The sequence below is a fragment of the Gambusia affinis genome, linkage group LG17 (assembly GCF_019740435.1).
Source record: "Gambusia affinis linkage group LG17, SWU_Gaff_1.0, whole genome shotgun sequence".
NCBI classification, from domain to species: Eukaryota; Metazoa; Chordata; class Actinopteri; order Cyprinodontiformes; family Poeciliidae; genus Gambusia; species Gambusia affinis.
Window position 1 is genome coordinate 9,636,305 of NC_057884.1, and position 24,607 is coordinate 9,660,911.

Genomic DNA, 24,607 nt, shown 5'->3' on the forward strand with positions numbered 1-24,607 from the left:
ATCACCTCTGTCTGGATCATTCCATGTCTCTGAAGTCTCATATTTCGCACAATATCTGAAATATCAAACTAAAGAAAAAAAACAACAAAACATTTATTAGATTATACCAATGAAACAAACCTGCCCCATAATCAAAACTTTGCACACTTACATCTGCATCTTTACTGATAAGGCCCAGAACCACATCTATGCAGATGAGGGCCCCTGAGCGACCGATGCCTGCACTACAGTGTGTGATGATGGGTCCTGATCGATGAATGTGTCTCATGTAGGAAATAAATGTGAGCAGATGCTCGGGTTGAGAGGGCGTTCCGTGGTCAGGCCATCCGGTGTAGTTCAGATGAGTTACAAGCTTCGTTTCATTAGTCTTAAAAGAGAAAACCATGGATGTTAAAGGTCCCATTTATTTTACCCGAGACATAAATCAGCATAAAATCGTGCTCACCTGGACATCTTTGACCTCAATGAGGCGAATGACAAAGTGGTCTAGGTGCTGGTCTTTGACGAGCGTTATCTGCAACCTGTCGTCCACCATCTCCGCCGTCCTCGGCGTGTCCGGCCAGTACCGCTGACATTTCACTTTGCCGCCCTCAATCTCCTGAGTCATCATAGCTATCACGTTGGAATTCTGCTCCCACACCATCTGCCAAAAGTCGCCCAGTGTGGTGGGCAAAGGTCCCTGACAGGCGATGTACTTGAAGTGCTCATTCTTCACTTGCATGTTGATGAAGTTGGCGTTAATGTATCCGCCATCTTTGCCAATAACCACACGAGTTGTGTCGACTAGGAGATATGAGCTTAGTATTATTAGTTTTAATTGAAAAACCCCCAAGTGGAAAAAGTTATGATGAGTTTCTTACATGGAATAATGTTCTTGTAGCGGTTCTTCTTCTTGTTCTCCTTGGTCTGACCGACTAAGCAGTCATCGAGTGGCTGTAGATTCTGAAGGTTCTAACAGATAGAAAGATAAAAACTAATGTTTCAAAAAATTTTTTATCAAAAATCATTTGTTATGCTTTACTAAAACTCTGGGTGAACATCTCTAAACTTGTGAGGTGTGATAATTGGGAAATGAGAGGATTCCAAATTGGAGTAGACAAAAATATATTTGCAGTTAGGTCTTCATAAACAGAAACATATTTCTGGTCTGGTGGAGGAAGCTTAACTACTAGAAGAATAATTGACCATGTTGGCGCAACTAGCAACGTCAACATCAATAAGCTCTGGGAATGCAAATATTTGTCCAAATTATGTGTTTTCCTTCCAGTCAGAAAAATAAATAAATACAATGAAATCTCACATTCTTCTGGCCTGTAGACGAACCCCATATATTCCCTACAAACAGGTCCTGTACCAGCAACTACAGGCATTTAAATCCAAACTTACTTCAAATTCTTGAAGTGGGATTTTCTGGTCCAGGAGCCCCCTTATCACACGGACTTTAGAGTGGAGATTAGTTCCTGTGTACTGGCCACCAGGAACCACTCTGACAAGGGGTAAAGTGGTCAGCTCCTCCTTAGTGATGATTGACTTGTCTGTGCAAAATAAACAGATAAATCCAGAACTAAATCATTCATTTCTCCTTTCTGGAACCAATCAAATCCCAAGTTTCATTTGTCAAAATAATTAAACCCTACCATCTGTTGACTGGGAGCTGATCTTTTCTATGGGGAGCTCATCACTTCCCCATGTCAAGTCCTCATCTTCTGGCTGCACCGCACTCATCTGCAGGTAGCTGCTGTTTTGAGCAGAAACGGTGCACATATTTCAGAAAATATGGCAATACAACCTTCATTTTACTAAAGTTTTCATTCAAATCCATACTTTTCATCCCTTGGGCTGTCAACACTCTCTTCTTGCCACATTGCTTTCCGAGAACTCTGTTTGGATTAGAAATGAACGATGTAATAATAAAGAAACATTGCAATGTTTCTTTATTAGAGTTTTATTAAGTGTGATGTTGAATTTGTACCACAGGAGAGTCTTCAGGTAAAGAGGATCCATCACAGTCTGTGTCCTCTGAAAGCTCTGTGTCTTTTTTCTCCTCCAGATGACCATTGTCGTAGTCTGTCAAAGTAGATTGGAAACATTAAGAGGGCAATTTGAAGTTTTTTTTAGACTCCGAGTTCATTCGCTCTATTGTTTTATCGACAGTACCTATTGGCGGTATGGTAGGAATGTTGGTGGATTTCTGTTCAACCAACATCCGAAGCTTAGTCACACCACTGTCCTCACTCAGATCTAAAAAGAATAAAAAATAAAATTTAAATTCAAGTTTAGCAGCTGTTAATAAAAACCTGAAGAGCAGCACTGAAGCCCTGGATTGTACCTGTGTTACCATTGCACTTGTCAGAGTTTATAGGTAGATGGGCCAGGTATGTGTTTGGGTTCTGGTCAGGAGGTCTTGAAACAATCAGATGTACCAGGCCTTTAGCTTTTCGAATGGTAGTGACAGCTTTGTTGTGGGAGATATTAGTCATTAGGTCATCATTTACCTAGACGATGAAAGACAGTCGGTCATATTAAAACCCTCAAAAAGGCTGAATATTGCATCTGAGGCTTCTGTATGAAATACATTTTCAAAAAGAATCTATTAAAAGTCTAGCAGTACTCACTTTAAGCAGCCTGTCTCCAACCTGCAGCTGTCCTGAGGACTCTGCGATGCCACCTGGAGTGATGGACTTCACAAAGATTCCCCTCTCCCCTCCGATTAGAGCGAGACCAAGACCTCCAGACGGTGGCTTCTCTAGATCCAACCTTATAATCGCCTCCTACACTCACAATAAGAAAAATATGGGATTCCCTTTAACAGAAACTCACTGTGACTATTTGTCAGAAACACTGAAACATGTTTAAAGTGTTTTGCAAAAATACTTCTACTCCTTGGAATTTTTTCATATTTTGTCAGATAAAAACCACAAACTGTAATATATTTTATTGGGTTTCATTTAAATAGACCAAGATAAAGGAGTGAAAGTTCAAGGGGCCTGAAAATCTTTGAAGGACATTGTGTGGGCTTGCTTACAAATAAATAACAAAAGTTAAAGTTTTACCACAAAAACTTAAAATGAGTTTCCTGACTCACCTCTGCAGGACAAAGTCCGGCAAGATCTTCAGTGTCTCTGGAACCGTTCCTTTTAAGAAACCCTTAAAGCAACAAAAAATTGCCATTGTTACATTAAAAAAGGCTGGATGAAATGAAGCCTCCCCAAAAAAGTCTTCAACATGCAAAACAAACCATTCATGCTGGATGACAGCTTGGAGCCAATGTTGTCCAGAAAAGTGACATGTTTATGTTCAGGAGATACAGGCATTCCATCTCTGAGAGACAAAGAACAGAACAAGTAAACAATTTAGTTTCCGAATTTATTTTGTAGACATTATATAAGTTACCAAGATACAACAGCACAAGCTAGACATTAGACAGATCAAATGTTGAGTGCGTAAAACCTTGTAGCCTTCAGACAAAGGTCGTTCAGGGAGAGCTCCAGGAGTCTGGTACTCTCACTCAGAGTTAGGTCCTGGGTTGGAGCCCCATTAATGTAGTGGATAAGGTCAAGTGGTTTCAAGCTTCCCTCTTTTGATGCTGGTGAACCTGGTATGACATTTTTTACAAATAAGACCCCATAAATGCTGTTCCTTCCCCCATCTAGGACCAATCCTAAGAAACACAAAAAAACAGAAAAGAAAAAAAAAGATATAAGAGTTAATAATTCATAATACAAAAGAGTCAACCAACAAATTGAACATATTTTAACGTCTGAAAGACGTTTCTTACCCAGTGGCTCCTGGCTGCTCCTGAAGCAAATATCAGGGAGCAGGTGGGCTTCCACTGGGAACTTGGGAGCTTCCAGAATCCTTCCAACCACCAAATCAACAAGAGGAGGGGCAGCACGGACTAGACTGACCACCTCAGTGTGGTTCATTGAACTCACATCTGTGTTGTTAACCTGTTGGAAGAAAAGAATGCATCCATAAAAAGGAATAGTTCAAAATTAATTAAGATACTTATCCAATACTGATACAACAATGATCAAAATAAAAAAGAAGCAACTCTCAATCTGAATTAATTAGAAATTAAATTTAAAGTATTTTTTTTATTCAAATGAAGAGACAAAAAAAAAAAAAAAAAAAAAATGAAGACATTGCTGTGAATTCATACTTTGATCATTCGGTCACCAGGCCTAAGCCTTCCATCTGCTTTGGCCGGATCCTGGACAATGTCATGGATGTAACACCCTTGATCGTTGCCTTTGGTGAGGGTGAAACCAAGGCTGCCTTTTTCTGACTTCAACAAAGAAATCATTAGCTCTGCTTCCTAAACAAAAAATAAAAAATAAAACTCTGTTATAGGAATGAACATGGATAGACAGATCTAGATCCTTACTTTAGAGCAGCTGTCTTAAATTACATTGTCCTCTTCACAGATTCTTCCACCTGAGCTGGTGGTCTCTGCAGCTCCATCAAAGCTACTTTGGGCCTCTTGACTGCTTCTCTGATCAAAGCTCTTTTTGTTCAGTCAGTAAAGGTGGACAGCGGTATCCCGGGAATGTGCCATGTTTTTCAAATGGCAGATTGAGCAAGAATTTAAAACCAGGTAAACTATGCTCTGCATCAGAGTATGAATACATCTGCATGGCAGAGATGGTGAAATTTTAGGATACAATAGCTGTCTTACATTATGTGATTTAACGTAAACCAATGACATACAATATAACAATGGGAAGCATACAGTAAAACCTATTAAACAACTGGAGGCATAGTCACAACTGCTGATGGAACCATTTGTGGTGTTTTGTTAAAAAATATATTTCTAGTACATTTACTTAAAAACGAGGTGAATATAAAAACAAGCATGTAATTTTTAAATGTTTAATCAAAGTCATTCCAGGAATAAATGTGTTCGGCTTCTTCTCCAGTTCTAGGAAGTTCAGCTTGTTCTGACTGCCTGCTCAGCCCTGAATAGGCACCAGGGCACAGCTAATGGCTTGTTCAGACATGCTCATTTCCTTTCAAATCACATTATCTATGGCAAGTTACTTTGAGAGTGAGAACAAAGAAAGGGTTGTATTGTGAATATTTCTGAAAAATTGGTGGCTCAAATTATCAATGGGATTCAAGATAAGACAACCTCAGTCTGTGGAAACTAATGAGCTTTTAAAAGAAAATCTTGTGAAGCTACACACCATCTAAGAATCCTCCTCATTAAGTCTTACCTTGCGTGACAAAGCTGTACTCGGGTTTATCTTTGGCCTCTGGCGGCTGCTCCTTGTCCTTTGTTTGAGTGTGGTTATTGGCAGAAATGCGGGTCTTGGGTTGAGGGGTGAAAGGAGCTTGATTGCTGTTCACAGGTGAAAGACCTTTCTCCAGGCGCAAGTGAACCGTCTGCACACACAAAATGTGATTTACATATCGTCCAAAGCCATCTGGGTGACTGCCGAACAGCTTGTTGTCCATGTAAGCGCCAGTCCTCACCTGGCCTGTGTCTCTCAGGACATCAACAGCCTGGTGATGAGTAGCTCCCTCTAGACTCTTTCCATTGACCGCTAGTACTCGATCACCTGCGCCAATGACACACCCATAATTAGTTCATTTATCTCCACTTTAATGTTTGCAGCCTCGGTTTTTAACAGCTCACCTTTCTGTATCCTCCCATCGAGCTCTGCAGCTCCTTTAGGTATAAGGGCTTTGACATAGATGCCTCCATGTCGCACTGTTGTGTTAACTCCACCCTAAGAAATAAAAAACTCTTCAGCCAAAGAAAGTTGATACTTTTATGATTTTTCTATTTGGGTTAATGGTCGATGTTAAGGTTTTTTTTTTCTATTCTACCTTAAAGTTCTAACTGAAAATTGCTCCATCAAATAAAAATGTTTAGACATTGAGTTTTTTAATTATCTTAAACAAGTCTTGGATATTTTCCAGTGCTCTGAGCAACTATTAACACCTCTGGTACAGATGTCAAAATTTCTTAAATTGTTTCCCCCCCATAAAAAAAATTAAAATAAATCACGAATAAATAATTTTTTTTTAAACAAAGTCATGGCATCATAGTGTCTTTAGTCTGAATTAGCACTATAAATTTGTGATCCGTGGCTTTCTTTTTCTCTGAGCTGTAGAGCTGACATTGACAGTCCACTTGGCACTCCTAAAAATGGATGAGAATGTTATTAAAGTAAAGCAAATGTTTGTGGATCTAAATCAGTTCATTTGCAGGAAGATAAATAGCTACTTGCCTAGATTTGCCTGTACAGTCAGAACAATAGCTAATAAGTTTAAAACAACTGGAACTGTGGCCAAAAAAAAGGCTGGATGAGGATCAGAGCTTATTTAGCCGTCATGTACAGTCAGGAGGATGGCAAGAGAGGTATAGCACGGAGAAAAAGTATTTAACTCCTTCAAAACTTCTTCTGCTGTTGCTTTGTTTGTCACATTAAGGTTTCAGATCAAGCTAATTTAATTTTAGACCAAGAAAATATAATCAAATGCAAACTAAACAAGTCCTCTACTCAACAGTGAAAGATACTTTTCCTATATTTTCTGCCACATTAAAGGTTTTACAGCAAGCAGAGCTTTATGTCAGACAAAGATAATGTGAGTAAAAACAAAATAGTTTTTGAATTATTTCAGTGGAAACAGCTGTTGGAAAAAAAACAAAAAACAAGCCATGGTGAATAAGTTACGAAATTATGAATCAACACCCAGCAAACTGGTTGAATAAAAAGCAAATCACTTAGCTGTAACCCATCTGACAATGTGAGCTAAGAAAACTCAAGTAACAAATGATCATACATAAACCCAGTATCACCTCCAAGTCTGGGTTAAAAAGTAATTTTTTAGATTTTACAACTATGATGAACTCCAATAAGAGTCATTATCTAGACATGGAAGAAACACAGACTTGTAAGTAATCCTAGGAGGGTATGACTTCTCACAACAACTCATCCAGGAGGCCACAAAAGAAGCCAGAACAATATTTAAAACACTGCAGGCCTCACTTTGCTCAGTTAGCATTCCTGTCCATAGTTCACAATAAGAAAAAAAAAAGACACCCATCAGAGAAATTCAAGTCTAAGACCACAGCTGAGCAACAACAACAGAAGGCCCAGCTATACATTTGCAGAAAAACATGATCCTTAATGCTCTAACTAAAATAATCTTTGCAGAAACAAGACAAAACAGGGACTTTTGGAAGGTGTGCATCCTGCAACATCTGGCATAAAACTACCAATGTTTTGGAGAAATTACTTTACACTGTCTGTCAAACATGGTTGTGGTAATGTGATGGTCTGGGAAGTTGAAACTACTTTTACATGACAGAAAAACTAAAAGGTTCTGAAGGGGCCTAGACAAAGCGTGGACTTAAAATTGTAAGTTGTTGCTGCCAGAGAGGCACAGCCGGTTTTTAGGTTTGGGAGACAATAACATTTCACATACAGTGAGGACGATTTTCCATCTTTAATAAATTAAACTATAGTTTAACAACTGCATTGTTAATTTACTCAGATTATCTCTGTGTAACGTTTGAACTAATTTGAGGATCTAAAGCAAAAACAGAAGAAATCTGAAAGCCAGACTTACAACTTTGTATAAAAAATTACCCTAGCAGGGTGCTACTAACTACTGGGGCACTGAGCAAAAAGTCTTGATTTTCTAAGATAACAATAGAAGCATTTATCATTCAGCAAAAATGTATCTGAAAATTATACTACATTCTTCAACATGATGTTATTGACAAATATTCATTAGAGATATAAAGCACAAATGATCAACAACAATCGGGTAACAATTTGTCCTTTTGATGAATATAGTATGAGCTCAAGATGTACATGATCAGACCCTAAATAAATACCACACTTGTTAGAAATGTTAAGACAATAAATTATTACTAACCATAATGCAAAGCTGGCAGCTTATGGGGATATACATAATCTAGTAACTGGTAAATTGAATGTTGCTCTCTCTAAGTAGAAATCCCAGCAAATCAATTTCTGAATTCCCTGAGAGAAAAGTTTGATTAATGGCGCTCCAGAAAGAATCAGCCATAAACTGAAGCCAGCCATAGAAAATCCCACAATGCAGCTCTTTGTATGCAGCTGTTGGTCACTATTGCCAAAGTGCAAAAGATACCAGGACTGTATTAGCATTTTATTTAAAATGAAAAGATAAAAAAACAAAACGCATGAAAAATTAGTTATATCACCAGAATCTATTCCAAAAGAAAGCATTAAGAAAACCAACCAAAAACAAACCAAACAGAAGAGCAACAGTGAGGAGGATGAGCCAGAAAGGAGCCAAAACAAAGAGAGGGTGAAAACCTTGTCGAACAGTACCGTGACATTTATGCCCAGGCTGCTGTCTATTTTGGACAGCTCAACGTCAAATAGATCTCCTGGACGGAGACTATTGACCCCTGGGGCATTACCATTTAAATTTTCCGTGACGTTTTCCTGCAAACAGAGAACATGGCATCAAGGTGAATTGAACATGCAGTGAGAAAAGGGTGATCAAGGCCAAGTGAAGAAGATAAATTTGTTGTTATTGGAGTCAGATGCATATCATGCAGTACACAGGCAAAAAAAAACAAAAAAAACGTGCTTTCCACCAACACCCATGACGGTAGGTCAAAGGTTAACCACAGGCAGTTAGTGGTGTCAAGCATCAGGCAGCTAATCTGTGATGCTTGTGTTCATGGGTGAAGGATTTGCTCCAACAAAACTAAAAGATGATTTATGGTCTCTCAAAACTATTATGTTGGGAAATGGAGGGCAAACATTATCTAAAGCACTAAATTCATAACAACAAGGACCGCACCTTTTTTGCCTTCACTTTTTCTTGACTACTGGAATAAGTCTCTTCATCCATGTCTGTATCTCCCCTGTCGGACTGCTCAGAAACCGGAGGGACTACTGAAAGTTTGACTCTTCTAGTTTTCGGCGGCAGAGCCGGAGGCAACTGATTCAATTCAACCTTTGGCTCCGGTCCTCGAGATTCTGTAGCGGTTTCAGAGGAGGAAGCAGCTTTTACTCTTTCCAAGGCCTGCTGAATTATATCGCGAGGCGGCTGATTGATTTTAGCCGAGCTGCTCATCCTGGAATCCTGAGAGCCAAGGTTGCTGCGCTGACGTGCCGGAGAGGAGGCAGAAGCGGGAGTGCCGGCGCCCTGGAGCGGAAGGCCGGGGCTGACCGTGCCATGATGTTCCTCTGATGACAGGTCAACCTCTAGCTCTGGTCTCTGAGCAAGTTTAGGTGAATTAAAATATGATTTGGGTGGTTGGGGAAGAAATGGAGAAGAATCTGACCAAAGAAGGGAAGAGGGAAGTGATGTAAGCCTAAGAGGAATGTAAATAATCAGACATTTTACTTGAAACTTAAGCAGATTTATGTCCTTACGTTTATCCTGATAGAGCCTCTCTTTTGGTTGTGACACTACCAGAGTGACATCATCAGGAGTGCTCTGAAGGATGTTAACAGTTTCATCATGAGGATATCCATCCAGGTTTATATCATTCACAGATATCAGCCGGTCACCTGAAACAATTAGTCACTGTTAACAACAAAGTAATATAGCAAAGGAGTAATTTACAGCAGGGTATAAGAATAAAGTCACTATGAATTAGTCTCCTACCAGGTTTTAGAAGTCCGTTTAGATCAGCAGGACCTCCAGGAGTGATGGAGCTAATGATAGTACCAAGGTTTGTACGGCCAGAGTTCTCCCCTCCAACAACCTGAAATCCTACGACACACACAAGCACAAATATAAACTCACAAAAGTAATAATATTCCCTAATTGTTTTTTCACATTACGCAAATTTCAACAAGGTTTACCACAAGCCATGTTCTAACACAGGTAAAAGAATGAGCAAAGTCCAGACCTAAGCATTTGTAACAAGGCTTAAAAAAATGTATGTTCCTACAAGAATCCATTCAATCCAACTGAGTTTAAACTATTACAGTCCATTAGTTAAAATCTATGTTTGTGATGAAACCGCAGTTCATTTGTATGCTGAGAAACTCTCTCTTTGGTGAAGTAAACATAAAAGATTAATATGAATATGGATTCCTACCCAGCCCATATTTCGCATCTTTCTTTAAGTTTACAGTTGTGATCTCTCTCTCTAGAGATGGCAGCTCGTTCAGCTTTTTCTTCAAAGAATCTGTACAAAAAAAAAATATTAAAAAGTAGCATTTTTTAGTTAAATATATTATTGTCAAGAGACACTTTCCCTTCTCTGAATTGGGCATATCTTAATATTAGCTGGATCAACTGTAGGCTACCCTGACTGCATAAAAACCCCCAAAACACAGTAACTATTAATCCAGTCTAGCTGAAAACAGAGTGGTGATGAAGGACTCGCAAAACAGCGAGAATAAAGAAGAAATGAGAGACGTGCGTGAAGATATTAAATAGCGGGACTGTAGCCAAAGTTCAGATCCACAGGCCAGAAGCAGAATCAGAACAAAGGCTCAATTCTAGATTATGCAAGTCAGATTTACAGACTTCTATTCTTGGTTTGTGTCCAGATTGTACTGTCATGTGCAGTCAACTGACAGAAGAAGAAAATGGTCATGTTTTAGTGCAGGCTCCTAAATCCTTTTTTATACATCATGCATACCATTAGCAGAAGCTGGAGTTGAAGGAGCTCCAGAGGAACTGTGCATACTGACACCTGTGAACAAGAGATCAGCCGTTAGTGATTCACTTTTTACTTATTGTACAGGAGATATGTTGTTCTGTTGATGAACAGGCTATGCTTGCTTTTAAAATAGTCCTGCAGTGCATTAGGAAAATATTTCAATACTTTTCTTGCTTTTCTAAATAAGCTATAACATTTGTATTTAGGAAATATTTACCATAAATATATCTCTGTATGTTTTTGGGTTATTTTTAGTTAATTTAAGTCAATTAAGTTTGTTACTGAATTGAGGGACTTCATTAGAGCTGGAAAAACAATATTTTCTTGTAGCTTTGCTCACTCTTATTATTGTATACTCGAAAAAGAAAAACTGATTTAAGTTGTTTCAGAAGAAACAACTTAAAAATTGTTTCTTCTGATACTGAAGAAACAATTTTTAAGTTGGTTTTACCTCAATATAATGTGGAAAAATGTACTTAAGCCATGTAAACGCTGGAGTAAGACAAAGATCCAGTCTACAGTCTGAGCAAAAATTTTCTTTTTTTTGCGGAAATCCTCTTCATATATATTCTAATTTTTTTGTAATAATCTAAAAATGAATCTTACCAACTACATATGCTTGGCCATTGTCCTCAATGGAAGATGAGTCCGACTCCTTTTTGGACTGACTGAGGTGCCATGATGGGCTGTTCTGTAGAACTGAACCCAATGGCCTGAGAAAGAGAGAAGGATGCCAGGTTATGTATACAGCACATTAAAAAGAAGATAACCAAAGTGCTTTACAAATCATTTCAACACACACAAAAAAAACCTTAGAATAAACAAATAAAAATGAAGGAACATCATCTGTTCTTACAAGGACCCAGACTCTGTTCATCAGTTTTGTTTCAGCCTCCACAGAAGCTTCAGTGCTTTTTTTGTATTTCAGTTTAGACCTTGAAGCATTTAAAAAGAACTGGTTGTTTGACTGCAGTGTAAATGCTTAGTAGGCCACATAAATATGGTGTGACAAGACCATTTTGAACTTTATAAGCCAACAATAAAAGTTTATAATTGATTCTAAAATGGACTGGGAAGAACTGGATTTAATGTTGCCTTCAGAAGATTAGAGCACTGCATTGTGGAAAGTTTGTAATTGGTGGAGGGAAGACTGGTACAGACCAGCATAAAGGGAATTGAAATAGTTCAAACATGAAGTAATAGAGGGATGAAGAACATTCTCTAGATATAATAATATTAATCTCTATTTGAAGAGATAAAACTCTGCTAAATGTTTCTATGAAGATTTCACAACTGCAGAGATCTATTTCAAGCCAGGGGAACAAAATGTGGTGGGAGGGAATGTTGTTCCACCTTCCAGTGTTAATCATCTTTGATTGTGCTCAGTAGTGGTGGGATGAACAAGGGAGGCAAAACTAAACAACTGAAACCAAATGCAATATAAAGTGATGTGCTTTATTCAACTGTTTCTCAGAGTCCAATTGTTTATTTAAAATGTTTGAAGCAATCTCAATGCATTAGAAGTTCCTGGCAACGGGAAATTGATTTAGCTGGGCTAAATAAACCAGCAAACACAGAGCCAGGTACAGTCTCCCACGGACACAGGGGATTGTGTGCCCCCACACACAGAGATTCCCCCCAGAGAGTCAATTAGGCAGAGGTAGAGATCTGTCTGTTGTGTCTCTAAAGTCAAAGCATAGGTTAGGTTCCTGAAACAAATCCTCACTTAATAATCCTACTGTATACTAAAGTCAGCACAAAGGGGTTTTTTAAAAAAAAGCAACCCACAAACACACACTGGACTAGGCCTGGGAGGAATTAATTTTTCCATAACAAATTAGATTCTAATCATTTTTTCCCCTCACTTTCTTTTCTTAAAAATAAATGACAAATGACAGAAACTTAGCTTAACTTTTATTTCAATAATTTCTTGTGGAAGTTGACCTGAATTTAAAGTTGAAGTAAATTACTACAAAATATGCTTGTGAAACAAGATGATAGGGCAGGTTAATATCACTATGAACTACAAAAACCCAGAGTGCTTTGGTATAAAAAACAAAAAATAAACAAAACAAAAAGCAACTTGATTTTCCAAAATATAAATCATCACAAACAGAAAATTTGATTAATCAATACAATTAATTTATTGCCCGTCCCCACTCGGGATCCATCTAAATAAGTAACTTGGAAAAATGTTTCATAAAATAAAGCCAGAAAAATGCTAAATTTGCTTGGTTCTCCTCAAAATATGCACTTTTGTGTTCAGTGTTCAGAAAAAGCATTTAGCTCTTAACATTTACATTTTATTTACTTACTTGTCTTGAAGATGAGAAATTGAATCAGTGTCTGAGCTTGCCCGCTGATGTTGCTGGAAGTTGGAAGTTGCCTGGTTTAACTGGGGCTGGGTCAATCTGGTGTTTGAAAAACGGAGCAAATCCAACACCGGGTTCTGCTCCGACTCCGACATCTGTGCCAGGTTGTGGTGGGACCGACTCATCAATCGTGGATTGGTAAAGGCGGTGGAGGCTAGCGGGTTGTAACCTGGAAGGTGGAGTTCGTCGTGGACTAATACTGAGCCGGCCGGTGTCTTGTTGAGAGCCACCTCCGAGTACGAGATCCTCTTCAGGTGTTCCGGGTTGGAGCGCGTGGATAAGCTCTGGGCCAGGCTGACGGGACGTGCTAACCGGGCTGATGCGTCTCCACCCTGAGAGTCTACGGAGTACTGCATGCTGCTCAAGGGGCAGTTCTCTGATGAACGAGAAGATGAAATGCAAAATATTTTCTACTCGTTTCTGCTGGAGGATTCAGATCCAAATCGGATTGCTTGGGTAGAAATTTGCTCTTGAAAATCACCACCAGTTGGAAGTTTGTACTTTTCGGTGGGAAGCTTTATAGAAGGATGGTGGGTAAATGTTTCTACTTGGTTGAATATTCTCAGCCTTTTACTTCAGTTACTTCTAAATTAAATCTCCTCTGCAGATGATATGTTCTGACAACCTTTAAATATACGGCAGGATTAAATGGTGTTTTTGTTTGCAAATGTAACATTTAAACCCAGTAGAACATGATGAATATCGATGGTTGGTAAATGATGAATTAATTCAGGTATGGAGAGAGGGCAGTAAAAGATTAAGTCACTTTCTAGAGATTTAAACTGGCAATGTTACTGGACATGTGTTAAATTTTGTTTATTAAAAATTAAATAATAAAAAAAAAGCATATTCCCAGAATTTTGTGTATGGAAGTGCTCCTTTACGACAGCTCTTGCAGCTTTTATTCTGTGACTGTGTCCATGGAGTTGGTGTGCTATTAAGGCACAACTGTTGTAGCACAATTATTGCTCATAGTTTTGACAGTTACTACTGAAGATTTCTGCATTTTATTTTTCTCACTGGAGCTCATTTTTCTTTCTCAGCCTGTTTTATTCAATATGCTACACACAAATATTGATTATTGTTCAAAACTTGTTTCAATATGGAACATGTGAGATTATTGCTAACTAAGAGGTGATTTCACAACTTTTTATTTTTTCATTACTTTTTCATTACTTTCAACGGAGACCTCTCTCCCCAGATCACTGAAGCTGCAGTAATACAGAGTATTAAAATTGTGATAAAGCACTAGCCGTACAAATACAAGTAGCCAGGTTCATAAGCCAGCCAAACTGGTTTGCAAACTCCATCTAGATAGATGTTTCGATATTTGTGACTCTCTGCTTCAGACGTACCAAGATCCTGCAGCTCCTGGTTGTTTTGTCGCGCCTTCGACTGCAGTTGGAACTTGTGCTGATCCGAACACAGCTGCAGCAGATACTGACATGTCCTGTTGCTGTCAGTCTGGAAAAGGTGTTTGACCTCATCCGATGTGTTCTGAAGGCAAATTTTCTTTTTCTTAAGGAAGAAAGAAATAAACAGACAAACATTTAATCTAATCTTTCCAGAAAAACGGATATTATTTATAGAGATTCAAAATAAGAGACAAGTGCATACTGCAAAGGAAATCTTCTTGGTCTCCCTCCAGGGGAACCTCAGCGCTGGGGTACGATTTCCATTAAGAACTTCAAAAATGAGCACGCCTTTGGAGTAGATCCCCAACATGACGCCTGATTGAGACCTCTTCTCTGGAAGGACTCGATGGAAATGGACTCCGTACTCAGCCAGCCTCTGGCTCGCCTTAAAGACAAATACCACGATGAGTTGTTAAACGTTAAATACCCCAAAATTAAAACACACACAAAAAAAGAAAATCAGTAAGTAAGCCTACATTGAAACAAATAAAAGATCCACAAAATGGTCAAATATTGAGAAGAATTAGCAATTTGGATTTTCTATATAGACCAAACTTCCTTTATAATGTATGTACTTAGTATTTCTTAGTAAATATTTATATAATAAATATTTAAGAAATATTATCAAATATTTACTAAGAAATACAGTCATTATCTGACTTATTATTGTGTTTATTTACTTTTTATACATTATAGAATCCAAATAGCAGTAAGCTTCAAATTCAATGTATTAGAGCCCTTTATATATTCATATAAAATGAACCTAACCTTGAGAAACTCAAACTCTGCTTCTGATTCTGATGCGCCATAGTAGTTACTGTGAAGTTTAGGCAGTTCTTCCCGAAGAGTTGTCTGGTCCACCTTATCCAAGATGGACACTGGCAGGTAGTGCTCCAGCCTGAAATATGTCTTCCCATGAAGCTGCAGCACAGACATTAACACCTGGTTATAATATCACGTGAATGGCTCCTTTTGAAATACATTTACTTAGAAATTCGGTGATGTGTTCAATACTGATATTACCAGCCGCATGCATATAGATAAAGATATGTAGCTCTGTGAATTTGTGAGGTAGGATAAGTGGGTAAAGAAAAATCTATACATTTCCAGTTTAGTTTCCATTTCAACTGTTTAAAGATGATCTTGGTTACCTCAGGTTGGTAGTCACCAAATTCAGCCTGCAATGCCAGGGAAGCCAGAAGCAAGGCATTTTCTGTGTTGCAGCGCATCCTTTCCTCCAAGATATCCTTCCTCAGTTGTAGGTAGTGCTGATGTTTGGTCATAGCATGCCTGTTTTCCACATAGATAAAAAAAAAAAACAAGTGTCAAATAGATCTTTATATTTTATATGTTAAATGTGTTGTCCCAGGGAAGCATATATTAAGCAGCAGAGTTATTCATTCAGAGTAAAAATATACGCTTACTGTATGAGGTTGACATCATCGTGGAAGAATTTGATTCGCAAGAAAAGGTTGAAAGGCATGTCGGTTCTTCTTTTCTTGGGATGCTCCTTCCATCCATCAGGAGCTACTTTGGTGAGTTTGGCATCGGGTTCAACAAAGAAAAACTCAGTTTCTGTGTGGGATTTTTTTTAAAAGACAAAATGGATTAGAGTGGGTGACAGATTGAAAATGGAAAATAAATCAGACTGAAAAAAAAAGTAGTGTCTGTGGTCACCATCAATAATCTGATTAGGTGGTAAAGAAAAGGGGGCAGAATACAACGACAGACAACACTTTTATGATTTCTATGAGTAAAAATGCTGACAAATCATTTCATTTCCTTTGTGGACAGATGATTGGTTTGTGTTGATCACTTAAAAATCCAGTAGAATAAACTCATCTTTCAGTTATTGTAACAAAATATGGAAACGTTTAAGGGATATGAATACTTCTCCAAAGCGCCATATATTTGTATTAATGAGAGGATGAATTTAGTGTCGAGATAGATAAAAAAAAACACATAGACAAGACAGGTGACTGTGATTAAAATGACAAGAGATATACAATTACAAATATATAAATCCTAAAATCTCCAAATTACCTTTGAGGTATGCAAGGCCAAAGAGATGGTGCTCCACGAGGCCAATGTGAGCCACCACCATATCAAAAACGTCTTTGCAAACTGCCTTAAGGTCACAACCCAGCTCCAGTTTCTGCCCATTCAGGAGCACAACACCCACCTTCCTTTGCACTTCTTCAACCTTATTTCGTTTCGGTTGCTAGGGATGAAACAGCAATAGTTACAAAACGGATAGTTAAACTCTTATTTGAAGAAAGAGCAGAGTTAAAATCTCACCATGATGGATGAAGGCACAGATAAGGTTACTGATGGCTCGCTGGCCATCTTCACAAACTCGGGTCCATGATAGTTCTGTTGGTAATGCACAGAGAAAAAGCAAACACAGAAAGCTGTATTTACTCAGTGTATATTTTGCAGCTTTTCGTGGCTGTGCACAAATTCAAGTTTCCAACTGGCAACCCCAACATCCTAAATCGCATTAATTAAACACACCACAAACATGTGAGGAAGAATGTCTCACACATGGATGTGTTTCCAACATCAGCAAATTTGTTTTTAGATTTACCAACAAACACTTTTACTAAATTTGCAATAATTGATGGAATAAGTTTGAGTAAACTCTTATGTTCCCTCATATACCATGTATTTACAATTAACCCGGAATAAATTAAACACTGCAGTCAGCAGCTTTTGCAAAACATCAAATAAGTATGGAATCAACAAGTTTGTGGCAAGTGAGCTTATGCAATTTAAATTTGTACACGAATCATCAAAAACTGCATTATGAACAAGCCTCACATTGCCTGCATGCAGGGGGTTTTAAGCTGAAAGGGAGGTGTAGAAATGATAGCTTTTAGGGCTTTCTGGATTAGTATCTTAAAAGCTGTCTTTATGATAGATTACAGCTATCTCTTTTGGTTCACATCCTTAAGCACTGACTCACAATGTATACAAACCTTGTTTTTGCGGAGTGATAAAGAAGTAGAAAGAGGGTCCTGAAGGTCAAGTGCTGAAGCCTGAGGTTGGACCAGGGGCTCGTCTGCAGAGTAGAAGTTGGACCTGGATAGCCGATTGGCCAGTTGCGTCTGCAGCCGCTGCACCTCCTCCTCTTGCCTCTGGAGGAGCATCTCAGCACTTTCATCAGCAGGCCCTTCATTTTGCCTTAAGAGAACCAAATGTTAGCTGGTTAGCTCAGCAGTTTCTTGTGTGATTGATGCCTTGTAGGCATCTGTGGCAAACTGCACACACGCTGCACAAAAAATAGGAATTTTTTTTCACCCCAACAGGGACGGGGAGCAACAGAGGGACAGATCAAAATGATTTTCTCTTTGGGAAAAGGCATAGCAACAGCAGGCTGTTTAGGCCTGTGATGCCAGAGATTAGAGAGATCAAGAGGACTGAATGTAAATGTCACATCAGATGACCTCACTATTGAGGCATGAGGCGATCCTGCTGTGCCACACCAGCTGTGTGTGGCACAGAGGACCAAAATGGAACAGCTTTGTCTGTTCCATTTTGGAGGGTAGGAAGGGCAGACACCAGCTCATCGTAATCATCATCAACAGACAGACTCATTAGTCGACACAGTCTCACTCACACACACATCATGTTTTCTCAGGACAGGGATGTTCACACAAAAATCAATAAATTAACCCTGCATGTGCAAAAAGGAGTCTATTCATAATATTACCATTTACTCAGGAAATTCTGACTTTCCAATACTCATTAAGAAAAAACAATAAGTGACGCTAAGTACATCCAGGAACAGAGAGACTCATACCAGATTGGTTGTGGGTGTGTGTTTGTAATTTGCATCTCCTTGGGTTTGCATTTGATTTTCTTCCTTGCAAAGTTCAAAGTTGTGGTGTTATTCTCAATTCTGGCATATGAATGGCTTTCAATCTCAGTGTTATGGAATAATCAGGATGAACCAAATGCTCAGACAAAATTAAACCTAATATGGCTTTAAGGTTTATGCCCATTTAGAAAAAGTTTAAACAAAGAAACTGATATCAGCTTTCAAAAGTATTCAGGCCCTTTAAACTAGTTCACATGTTGCAATATTATGACCACAAATGTCAATTAAGATTGCTCAGCCATGCAGGAGACCAAGAAAACATGAAGGAATGCTGCTGCTCTGATCAGGTGAGACTAAAACCTAACAAAATGCTGCGCTTAGCAGAAAGTTAACTTTGCACATCATCTCAATTGGGGAAATATGGTGGTGGCAGCTACAAGCAATGGGGATGCCTTAGTTCAGCAGGAACTGGAAAGCCAATCACAGTTCATGGGAAGGTGGATGGAGTGAAATACATGGCAACCTGGGAGAAAACCGTTTTACTACAGGTTTCAATGTATGAATCCTGTTTCTTCCACTTCACAATTGTGTTTTACTTTGTGTTCACCTGTCAGAGAAAATCTAAACAAAACAGTGAAGTCTGTTTCCCACACGACTACGTATACCTTTTAGAGAGCAAAGAGGGGTTGCTGTAAAAGATCAGCGTGAAACAACTTCTGCTAAGATTGAGTTACCCTGAGCTGAGGAATACCAAGCAGCAGTAACTTCAAGGGTGTCAATTTGTGACGGACAATAAGTCTTCTGATACACAGCTGCACTGGGCCCGTGTTTACTACCTGTGTCTCTGTGAGTTGTGGCTTCTCAGTGACAGGGCGTCTTGTTCTGCAAGCGCCAGCTGGGAGCCGTACCTTGTCACTTCGCCGGGTTTCTTAGCTGCAAGAGATGTGGGAATATTAGCTGCACAAGTGAGCACAAAGCAGCACGTTTAGTTTTATCAATCTAACACACCTCTCCTGACACCCACAAGGTGATGTGATTAAACTTGCATGAACATGTCTGAGCAGAATTGTGGTCACAGAACACTTAAGTCAGGCAAAGCCAGGAGCATGAATAAAATCTGCTGACATCCACTGAATAGTAAAGTGACATGACATTACAGCAGCACACTAAAAGAAATTAAACCCTGTAAGCTTTTCCGTGTCTTGGTTGCCATGATTTTAAATATATTTAAATAGAAAATTTATGAATAAATTTAAAACAGGGTTTGGCTTTGGAATTGCTTCTTAACTCTTCTCAGCAGGTAGTTTAATTACTCAATATAAGTTTAAAGAAAGTAAGTAAAGCTAAATTAAATTTATTTTTGCCCCTTTATATGTTTGATGCAGAAACATTGAAACATTTAAGAATTATTTACCTAGCCTGTAGTCTGGATCTGAAGAGGCCACTGATGGGCTTTCACTAGATGAGCTGTAATCACTGTGATACCTTTGGTGGGTGTGAACAGGGTCTGAAAGAATAACATTTATCTCAATAAGAAACAATAAAACAATCACAATCATGCATCAACGGGGGGGAAAACACAACCATCATGCATATAATACTACATAATGGTTACACTGATGTGTTTGGTATATTTCTTTTATGTTAGGATGAAACCGATTGCCTTCCACATCAAACAGAAACTCCATAACAAAAACCTCATCACTTTTTATAATGGCAATTTAACACACAAGTTGATGAGTGACTCATGCTTTCATCCCCAGAAACCATTCGAAAACAAATTTAGACTTTTCCGTAACACTGAACAAGACGGAACAACGGAGAACAAATATAGGTATTAGTCATGCTGTTGGTAAACACTGCTAATAAGGAGGAGTATGAAGCTACAGGAAGGTGGATTCACCCTATCTGAGTAGGAGTGTCTCTTGTCAAGGTTTTTAATCAGGGTTTTAACTGGTAGAACCACAGCAAGCAGAGACCAGCTCAACACATGTTTCCTAAAAGGTATTTCTTCATAAACCTTGTAATGAACTTAACTCAGATGTAAGAAGATAACATAAACAATAAACTTTGAACCCTAACCAAAGTGTCATGTGTTTTTCTGCTAAGTTCACAGAACCTGAAAGTCCTGCTCCTCAGTGTCAGCTGCATACCCTGAGTAAACCACATTCTTCAGTCAGAGCTCAAGAATTTCTGTTCTGTTTCACAATACAGCCGAGCTTTCTTCTCTTCATGACGACAATGGTTGTTCAGTTTGGCAAGCAGCTTCAGGAAGTGCATTTAAAGTAAATGCAGCTAAAGTGATCTTAGAAGCAGGTCAAACAGTCACCTAAGATAATTTTCCTTTCCTCTACTGCAGTGAATCATGAGTTCCCTTTACACAATCACGCAGTTGAAAAGATTCAGAGGATGGTTCATCTGTGCGCTTTTCCCATGCAGTTAAGACAAAAAAAACTTGTACATTTTCCCAAAAACCGACAGACAGACTCATGCAGTTACCCACACATGCAGTCACTTGCCCAGACAACCTGATATGCCAGTTCTTTAAAAACCTAATGGGTGAAGAAAAAAATATAACGCAGACAAAGAATTAAACCCATTTAGCTCCTAACAAAAAAGGGATTTTAAAACACATGTAAAAGAAAAACGTTTCAATTTCAACTTACAGACAATAAATTTGAAATAGGACTTTCTTGTGGCATTATTTCAAGTTTCATTCCACAAATGTAAAAACAAAAACCTCACCCTTCCAAAGAAGTTCAGATGAATAGAAAAAAATAGTTTTGGTTTTATATAAATTTACTTTTAAGCATCACATTATATGTCTATTTACAAAATTCTCTATGTTTGTGGAATGCTGTAGAGACCATTACAATAAGATTTAGGATGATTTAAGATTTCAAAGTTAGCTTAAATAGTTACAAAATATTCAATATCTGTTACTTTTCCAAACAATTCCTACAGTACAATCTCCAAAGTAAGGCAGTTTTGCGATTACCCTGACTCAGAACCACCACCCTGCCTCTTTCATCTACAAGTCTCCTTTTATCATTTTCCATACTGGACCTGACCTCAGCTCAAAGCTGCATAACCTGCTGCCAAGAGCCGGAAAAGTCCAATAATCTTAGGAATTCTCTCATCCGCCATGCATGACTCCAATTACAGCTTCAGGGTAGGCCAGGAAAAGTTTCTACTCATTGAAGACTAAAGCATTTTTGGGTAAAAAGGAGGGGAGGGGTTGGAGTTGTCTAGGTGCCGGAAGACAAAGAGGTGGCCAGGTAGAAACATGCCCCTGCACATACAGGCAAGTGGACAACACAAAGATTTGCACAAAGGAGAAAGAAAAGAAGCTGAGGAAACTGAGACAAACGCCTGTGCCATCACTTTTCTGCAGAAAAGAACAGAAACAAGTAAAAATGGGGAACTCTGGCAGTTATCCTCAAATCCTTAATGTTTTGAATACACACATTCTTCTTAACAAGAGTTTTCCTACTTTTGTTAAACTGGGTTTCTTTGAAAACTGATTTTTCTTAAATAAACTATTTCTACTTTCCTTTGAGGAAAATAAAAACAAAATAAAAATGTCATGGTACTCTGTTTAATACACTGCACTGCCTCCTATAGCTGTAGGATTAAACTGTTTTAGCTGGGCTGGTTTGTTGTCTGTGCCAAATCCTTCACCAACTCTTTCCATTCTGACAGCCCAGGAACCCAAAGCAGCTTGAAGGTAAAAAGAAATATAACACCGAGAACTGTCCAAATTTATTATGCTGACCAGGGGATGAAAAACAAAGACAAAAAATAAAAGCATTTTTTTCAATCCCCCCGTTTTGTTTCATCCACCCCTTGAAAATACTTTGATCAAACTGAATGCTTTTCCAGACTCTGTAGGAACCTTGTTTATGCTTTTTTGTGGCCTTCAACAGAATTCAACAGAACAACTTCTAATCTTAAGCTGCTGTAATTTTAGATTTATTTATTTTTTTTCTTTAATTTCACACCCCATCATGTTCATGCGGTGTGTGTCCCTTATGACGCACAGGCATTTTGCAAAGGCAGACTAATACTGTGTTGCAATTTTCAAGGTGAAGTGAAAGTAGTGGTTTTAATTTGCCCAAGTAAAAACTAAATGTAACCAATCTAACACATATTTTTGGTAAAAGGCCCCAAGTTACTCCAAAAGCAGTGAAGGGAGTCAGCGCAAAGTACAGACAATATTCATGCTTAAATGAATTAAATTATTAAAGTACATAAAAAATATGAAGATATTCTGATATGCTAGAAGTTAGAAAGTACATCTCTAAAGTTGCCACTTAATAATAATTGCTCATAGAAACAGAAATATCAAATTGTAAAATTAAGGATGGAAAGAAGTCATTGTGATTGACGTTTCTGTGCAGCTTAATTGTTTTCATTTTAGTGTACACGACATAAAATACCTAATTTGTGTATTACCTGCATTATGAAAAGAAATGTCAATTGGTTTCTATAAATGAAACCTAATATGCTTTACAGTATCATAAAAAATATTCAACACTTTTTACTTTGTAGTAAGCAAAATTTTCTTGTATGGTGAAGAATTACAACTGCTGAACTACAGTGAGATAACTACCACATCAAATTTTAAGACATATTGCACCAGTAGTCGGGACCTATAATGTCCTCCCAGCAATTCTACACTTGAATTCTTGTAAAGTATGAAATGTCGTGACCAGAAAGAACACTGTTCTTGTTTCTGACACCTTGGAGAAGACAGTCTTGGCCTTTTCTTTTGCCTTGGTGTAACTGACTCATTTCATTTAAGTTTTTATTTTTCACATTTAATGATAATTTCTGCACATGGTGATAATAGTTCAAACCTCTGTATACCTTATATAAGTATTTAAAAGTGCCAATTAAGTTAATAGCTGAATTAATCAAAAGGTATGTTGGACTTCTGTCATTTGGCGCCAAACCAAGGAAGGTGAGAAAATGTTCATCTGTGTGACCTGAACTGAGCATTTGTATAGATTAGGATGACACAAAAAGAGGCTAATATTAGCCAATTTCTGTGGCATTTGCATAAAACCTGTTGCAGCTGCCAAAATGTGCTGCGACGTTGCAGCGACGGAAGAATTTAATAGGTTCAAAAAGAGTCTTGATAAACTGGTGATCATATTGTGTGTGCGACTGTATCAAGGGACATGCTGGAAGTTATAGACAGCATTCATAAAAAACTGAGGGTGATTCTTAGGGATTTTAGTAATCCAATAAAATCCCATCGAAATAAATGTAATAATCTTCTCTGTTTTGATATCTTGCAGCTTTCGATTAACATTTTAAATTATTTACTAAGAAACACCATTGCTTGAACCTACATCAAGTAAAACGTTGACTGTTACGAGATGTGACTCGACAGATGTTTAACAAACACTGTAAAACGTAAAACATTTGGAAAAACAATCATCTTTCAGAGCCAGTTTTATTGAAAACTTTCTATTCAAAAACGGGACAAACATAATAACCATAGTTTGATTACTTCCTGTGTCACAGAAAAGAATTGTGTCTTAACATTTTGTCATATCAATGCGGAATCCAATTGCGATCAAGACGAGAAAAGAAAGGCTAGTATAAAAGTAGCTACCGGCAAAGTAAGGAGGCTACAAGTAGACTGTAAAAGGAGTGGTGGGGGTCTGGAAAAAATAAGGCAAGAAAAGGGAAGTATAAAAGAGAGCAGATTAGTTTATGAAGCCAACATGCCTGTTTGAACCCTAATGCTTTCTTCATAGTCACCAGATGACCTTCAATCCTACACAGGTACTTGTGAGTCAGCGACTAAAAGCAGCCTCCCTTTGGAGCTTTTACCAAGAATACAAAAAGCTTTTGAGAGAAACAGAAACTCTGGGGGGTTTTGTACTAGGTAATTACACAATTGCAACAATTGTGATTTGCCCAAGCATGCAACGGTACAGTTTTTTCCACTATATCTCGGTTAGTAAGCAACAGAGGTGTATCGCACATAACATGTGTGACAATAAGGTAAAGGCTAGAATTATGCTGTTCTTTAATTAGAATCAGTAATTTGGGTGACCTTCGTGCCACTGACTCATTCTGTCTAAACACCGCTGAGTGTCCAACGCAAATGATACTCCCTCCAAGCCAATAACCAGCTCTGAACCCATATAGCCATTCAACTCCTATACACAGCTTGTAGCCAAGTGCCTGGCTGCTCACATCATCCCACTGTGGTTCATATTTCTCTCCATCTGTCAAATATAACCAGCTTTAAATTGCTAATTAATTACACTGTCTAATTTGCCATTTTTCTAATGCTGAATAACAACAGACATCCTCATAATACACTGACTTAAAAAAATTAAGTCTC

The 24,607-nt window shown here is 38.2% G+C and overlaps 1 protein-coding gene across 1 annotated transcript in view; it reads right to left on the bottom strand.

Annotated features, from left to right (window-relative positions):
* Positions 1 to 24,607, bottom strand: part of ptpn13 (protein tyrosine phosphatase non-receptor type 13) — a 44,593-nt gene that overhangs the window by 1,745 nt on the left and 18,241 nt on the right. The window contains exons 8-44 of the mRNA XM_044096186.1: positions 19,658 to 19,750; positions 19,080 to 19,176; positions 17,402 to 17,606; positions 16,722 to 16,796; positions 16,467 to 16,644; positions 15,848 to 15,998; positions 15,575 to 15,713; positions 15,192 to 15,344; positions 14,626 to 14,808; positions 14,364 to 14,526; positions 12,952 to 13,384; positions 11,243 to 11,349; positions 10,616 to 10,669; positions 10,067 to 10,156; positions 9,628 to 9,735; positions 9,393 to 9,530; positions 8,815 to 9,296; positions 8,334 to 8,450; positions 5,639 to 5,732; positions 5,476 to 5,561; positions 5,217 to 5,385; positions 4,163 to 4,314; positions 3,779 to 3,950; positions 3,451 to 3,661; positions 3,239 to 3,321; positions 3,086 to 3,147; positions 2,616 to 2,771; positions 2,330 to 2,495; positions 2,158 to 2,241; positions 1,973 to 2,067; positions 1,825 to 1,880; positions 1,638 to 1,738; positions 1,387 to 1,535; positions 861 to 951; positions 446 to 783; positions 152 to 367; positions 6 to 68 (exon numbers count right to left, since the gene is read on the bottom strand). Coding sequence (XP_043952121.1) covers positions 6 to 68; positions 152 to 367; positions 446 to 783; positions 861 to 951; positions 1,387 to 1,535; positions 1,638 to 1,738; positions 1,825 to 1,880; positions 1,973 to 2,067; positions 2,158 to 2,241; positions 2,330 to 2,495; positions 2,616 to 2,771; positions 3,086 to 3,147; positions 3,239 to 3,321; positions 3,451 to 3,661; positions 3,779 to 3,950; positions 4,163 to 4,314; positions 5,217 to 5,385; positions 5,476 to 5,561; positions 5,639 to 5,732; positions 8,334 to 8,450; positions 8,815 to 9,296; positions 9,393 to 9,530; positions 9,628 to 9,735; positions 10,067 to 10,156; positions 10,616 to 10,669; positions 11,243 to 11,349; positions 12,952 to 13,384; positions 14,364 to 14,526; positions 14,626 to 14,808; positions 15,192 to 15,344; positions 15,575 to 15,713; positions 15,848 to 15,998; positions 16,467 to 16,644; positions 16,722 to 16,796; positions 17,402 to 17,606; positions 19,080 to 19,176; positions 19,658 to 19,750 — 5,510 coding nt within the window. The remainder of the gene's footprint in view (positions 1 to 5; positions 69 to 151; positions 368 to 445; positions 784 to 860; positions 952 to 1,386; positions 1,536 to 1,637; positions 1,739 to 1,824; positions 1,881 to 1,972; positions 2,068 to 2,157; positions 2,242 to 2,329; positions 2,496 to 2,615; positions 2,772 to 3,085; positions 3,148 to 3,238; positions 3,322 to 3,450; positions 3,662 to 3,778; positions 3,951 to 4,162; positions 4,315 to 5,216; positions 5,386 to 5,475; positions 5,562 to 5,638; positions 5,733 to 8,333; positions 8,451 to 8,814; positions 9,297 to 9,392; positions 9,531 to 9,627; positions 9,736 to 10,066; positions 10,157 to 10,615; positions 10,670 to 11,242; positions 11,350 to 12,951; positions 13,385 to 14,363; positions 14,527 to 14,625; positions 14,809 to 15,191; positions 15,345 to 15,574; positions 15,714 to 15,847; positions 15,999 to 16,466; positions 16,645 to 16,721; positions 16,797 to 17,401; positions 17,607 to 19,079; positions 19,177 to 19,657; positions 19,751 to 24,607) is intronic.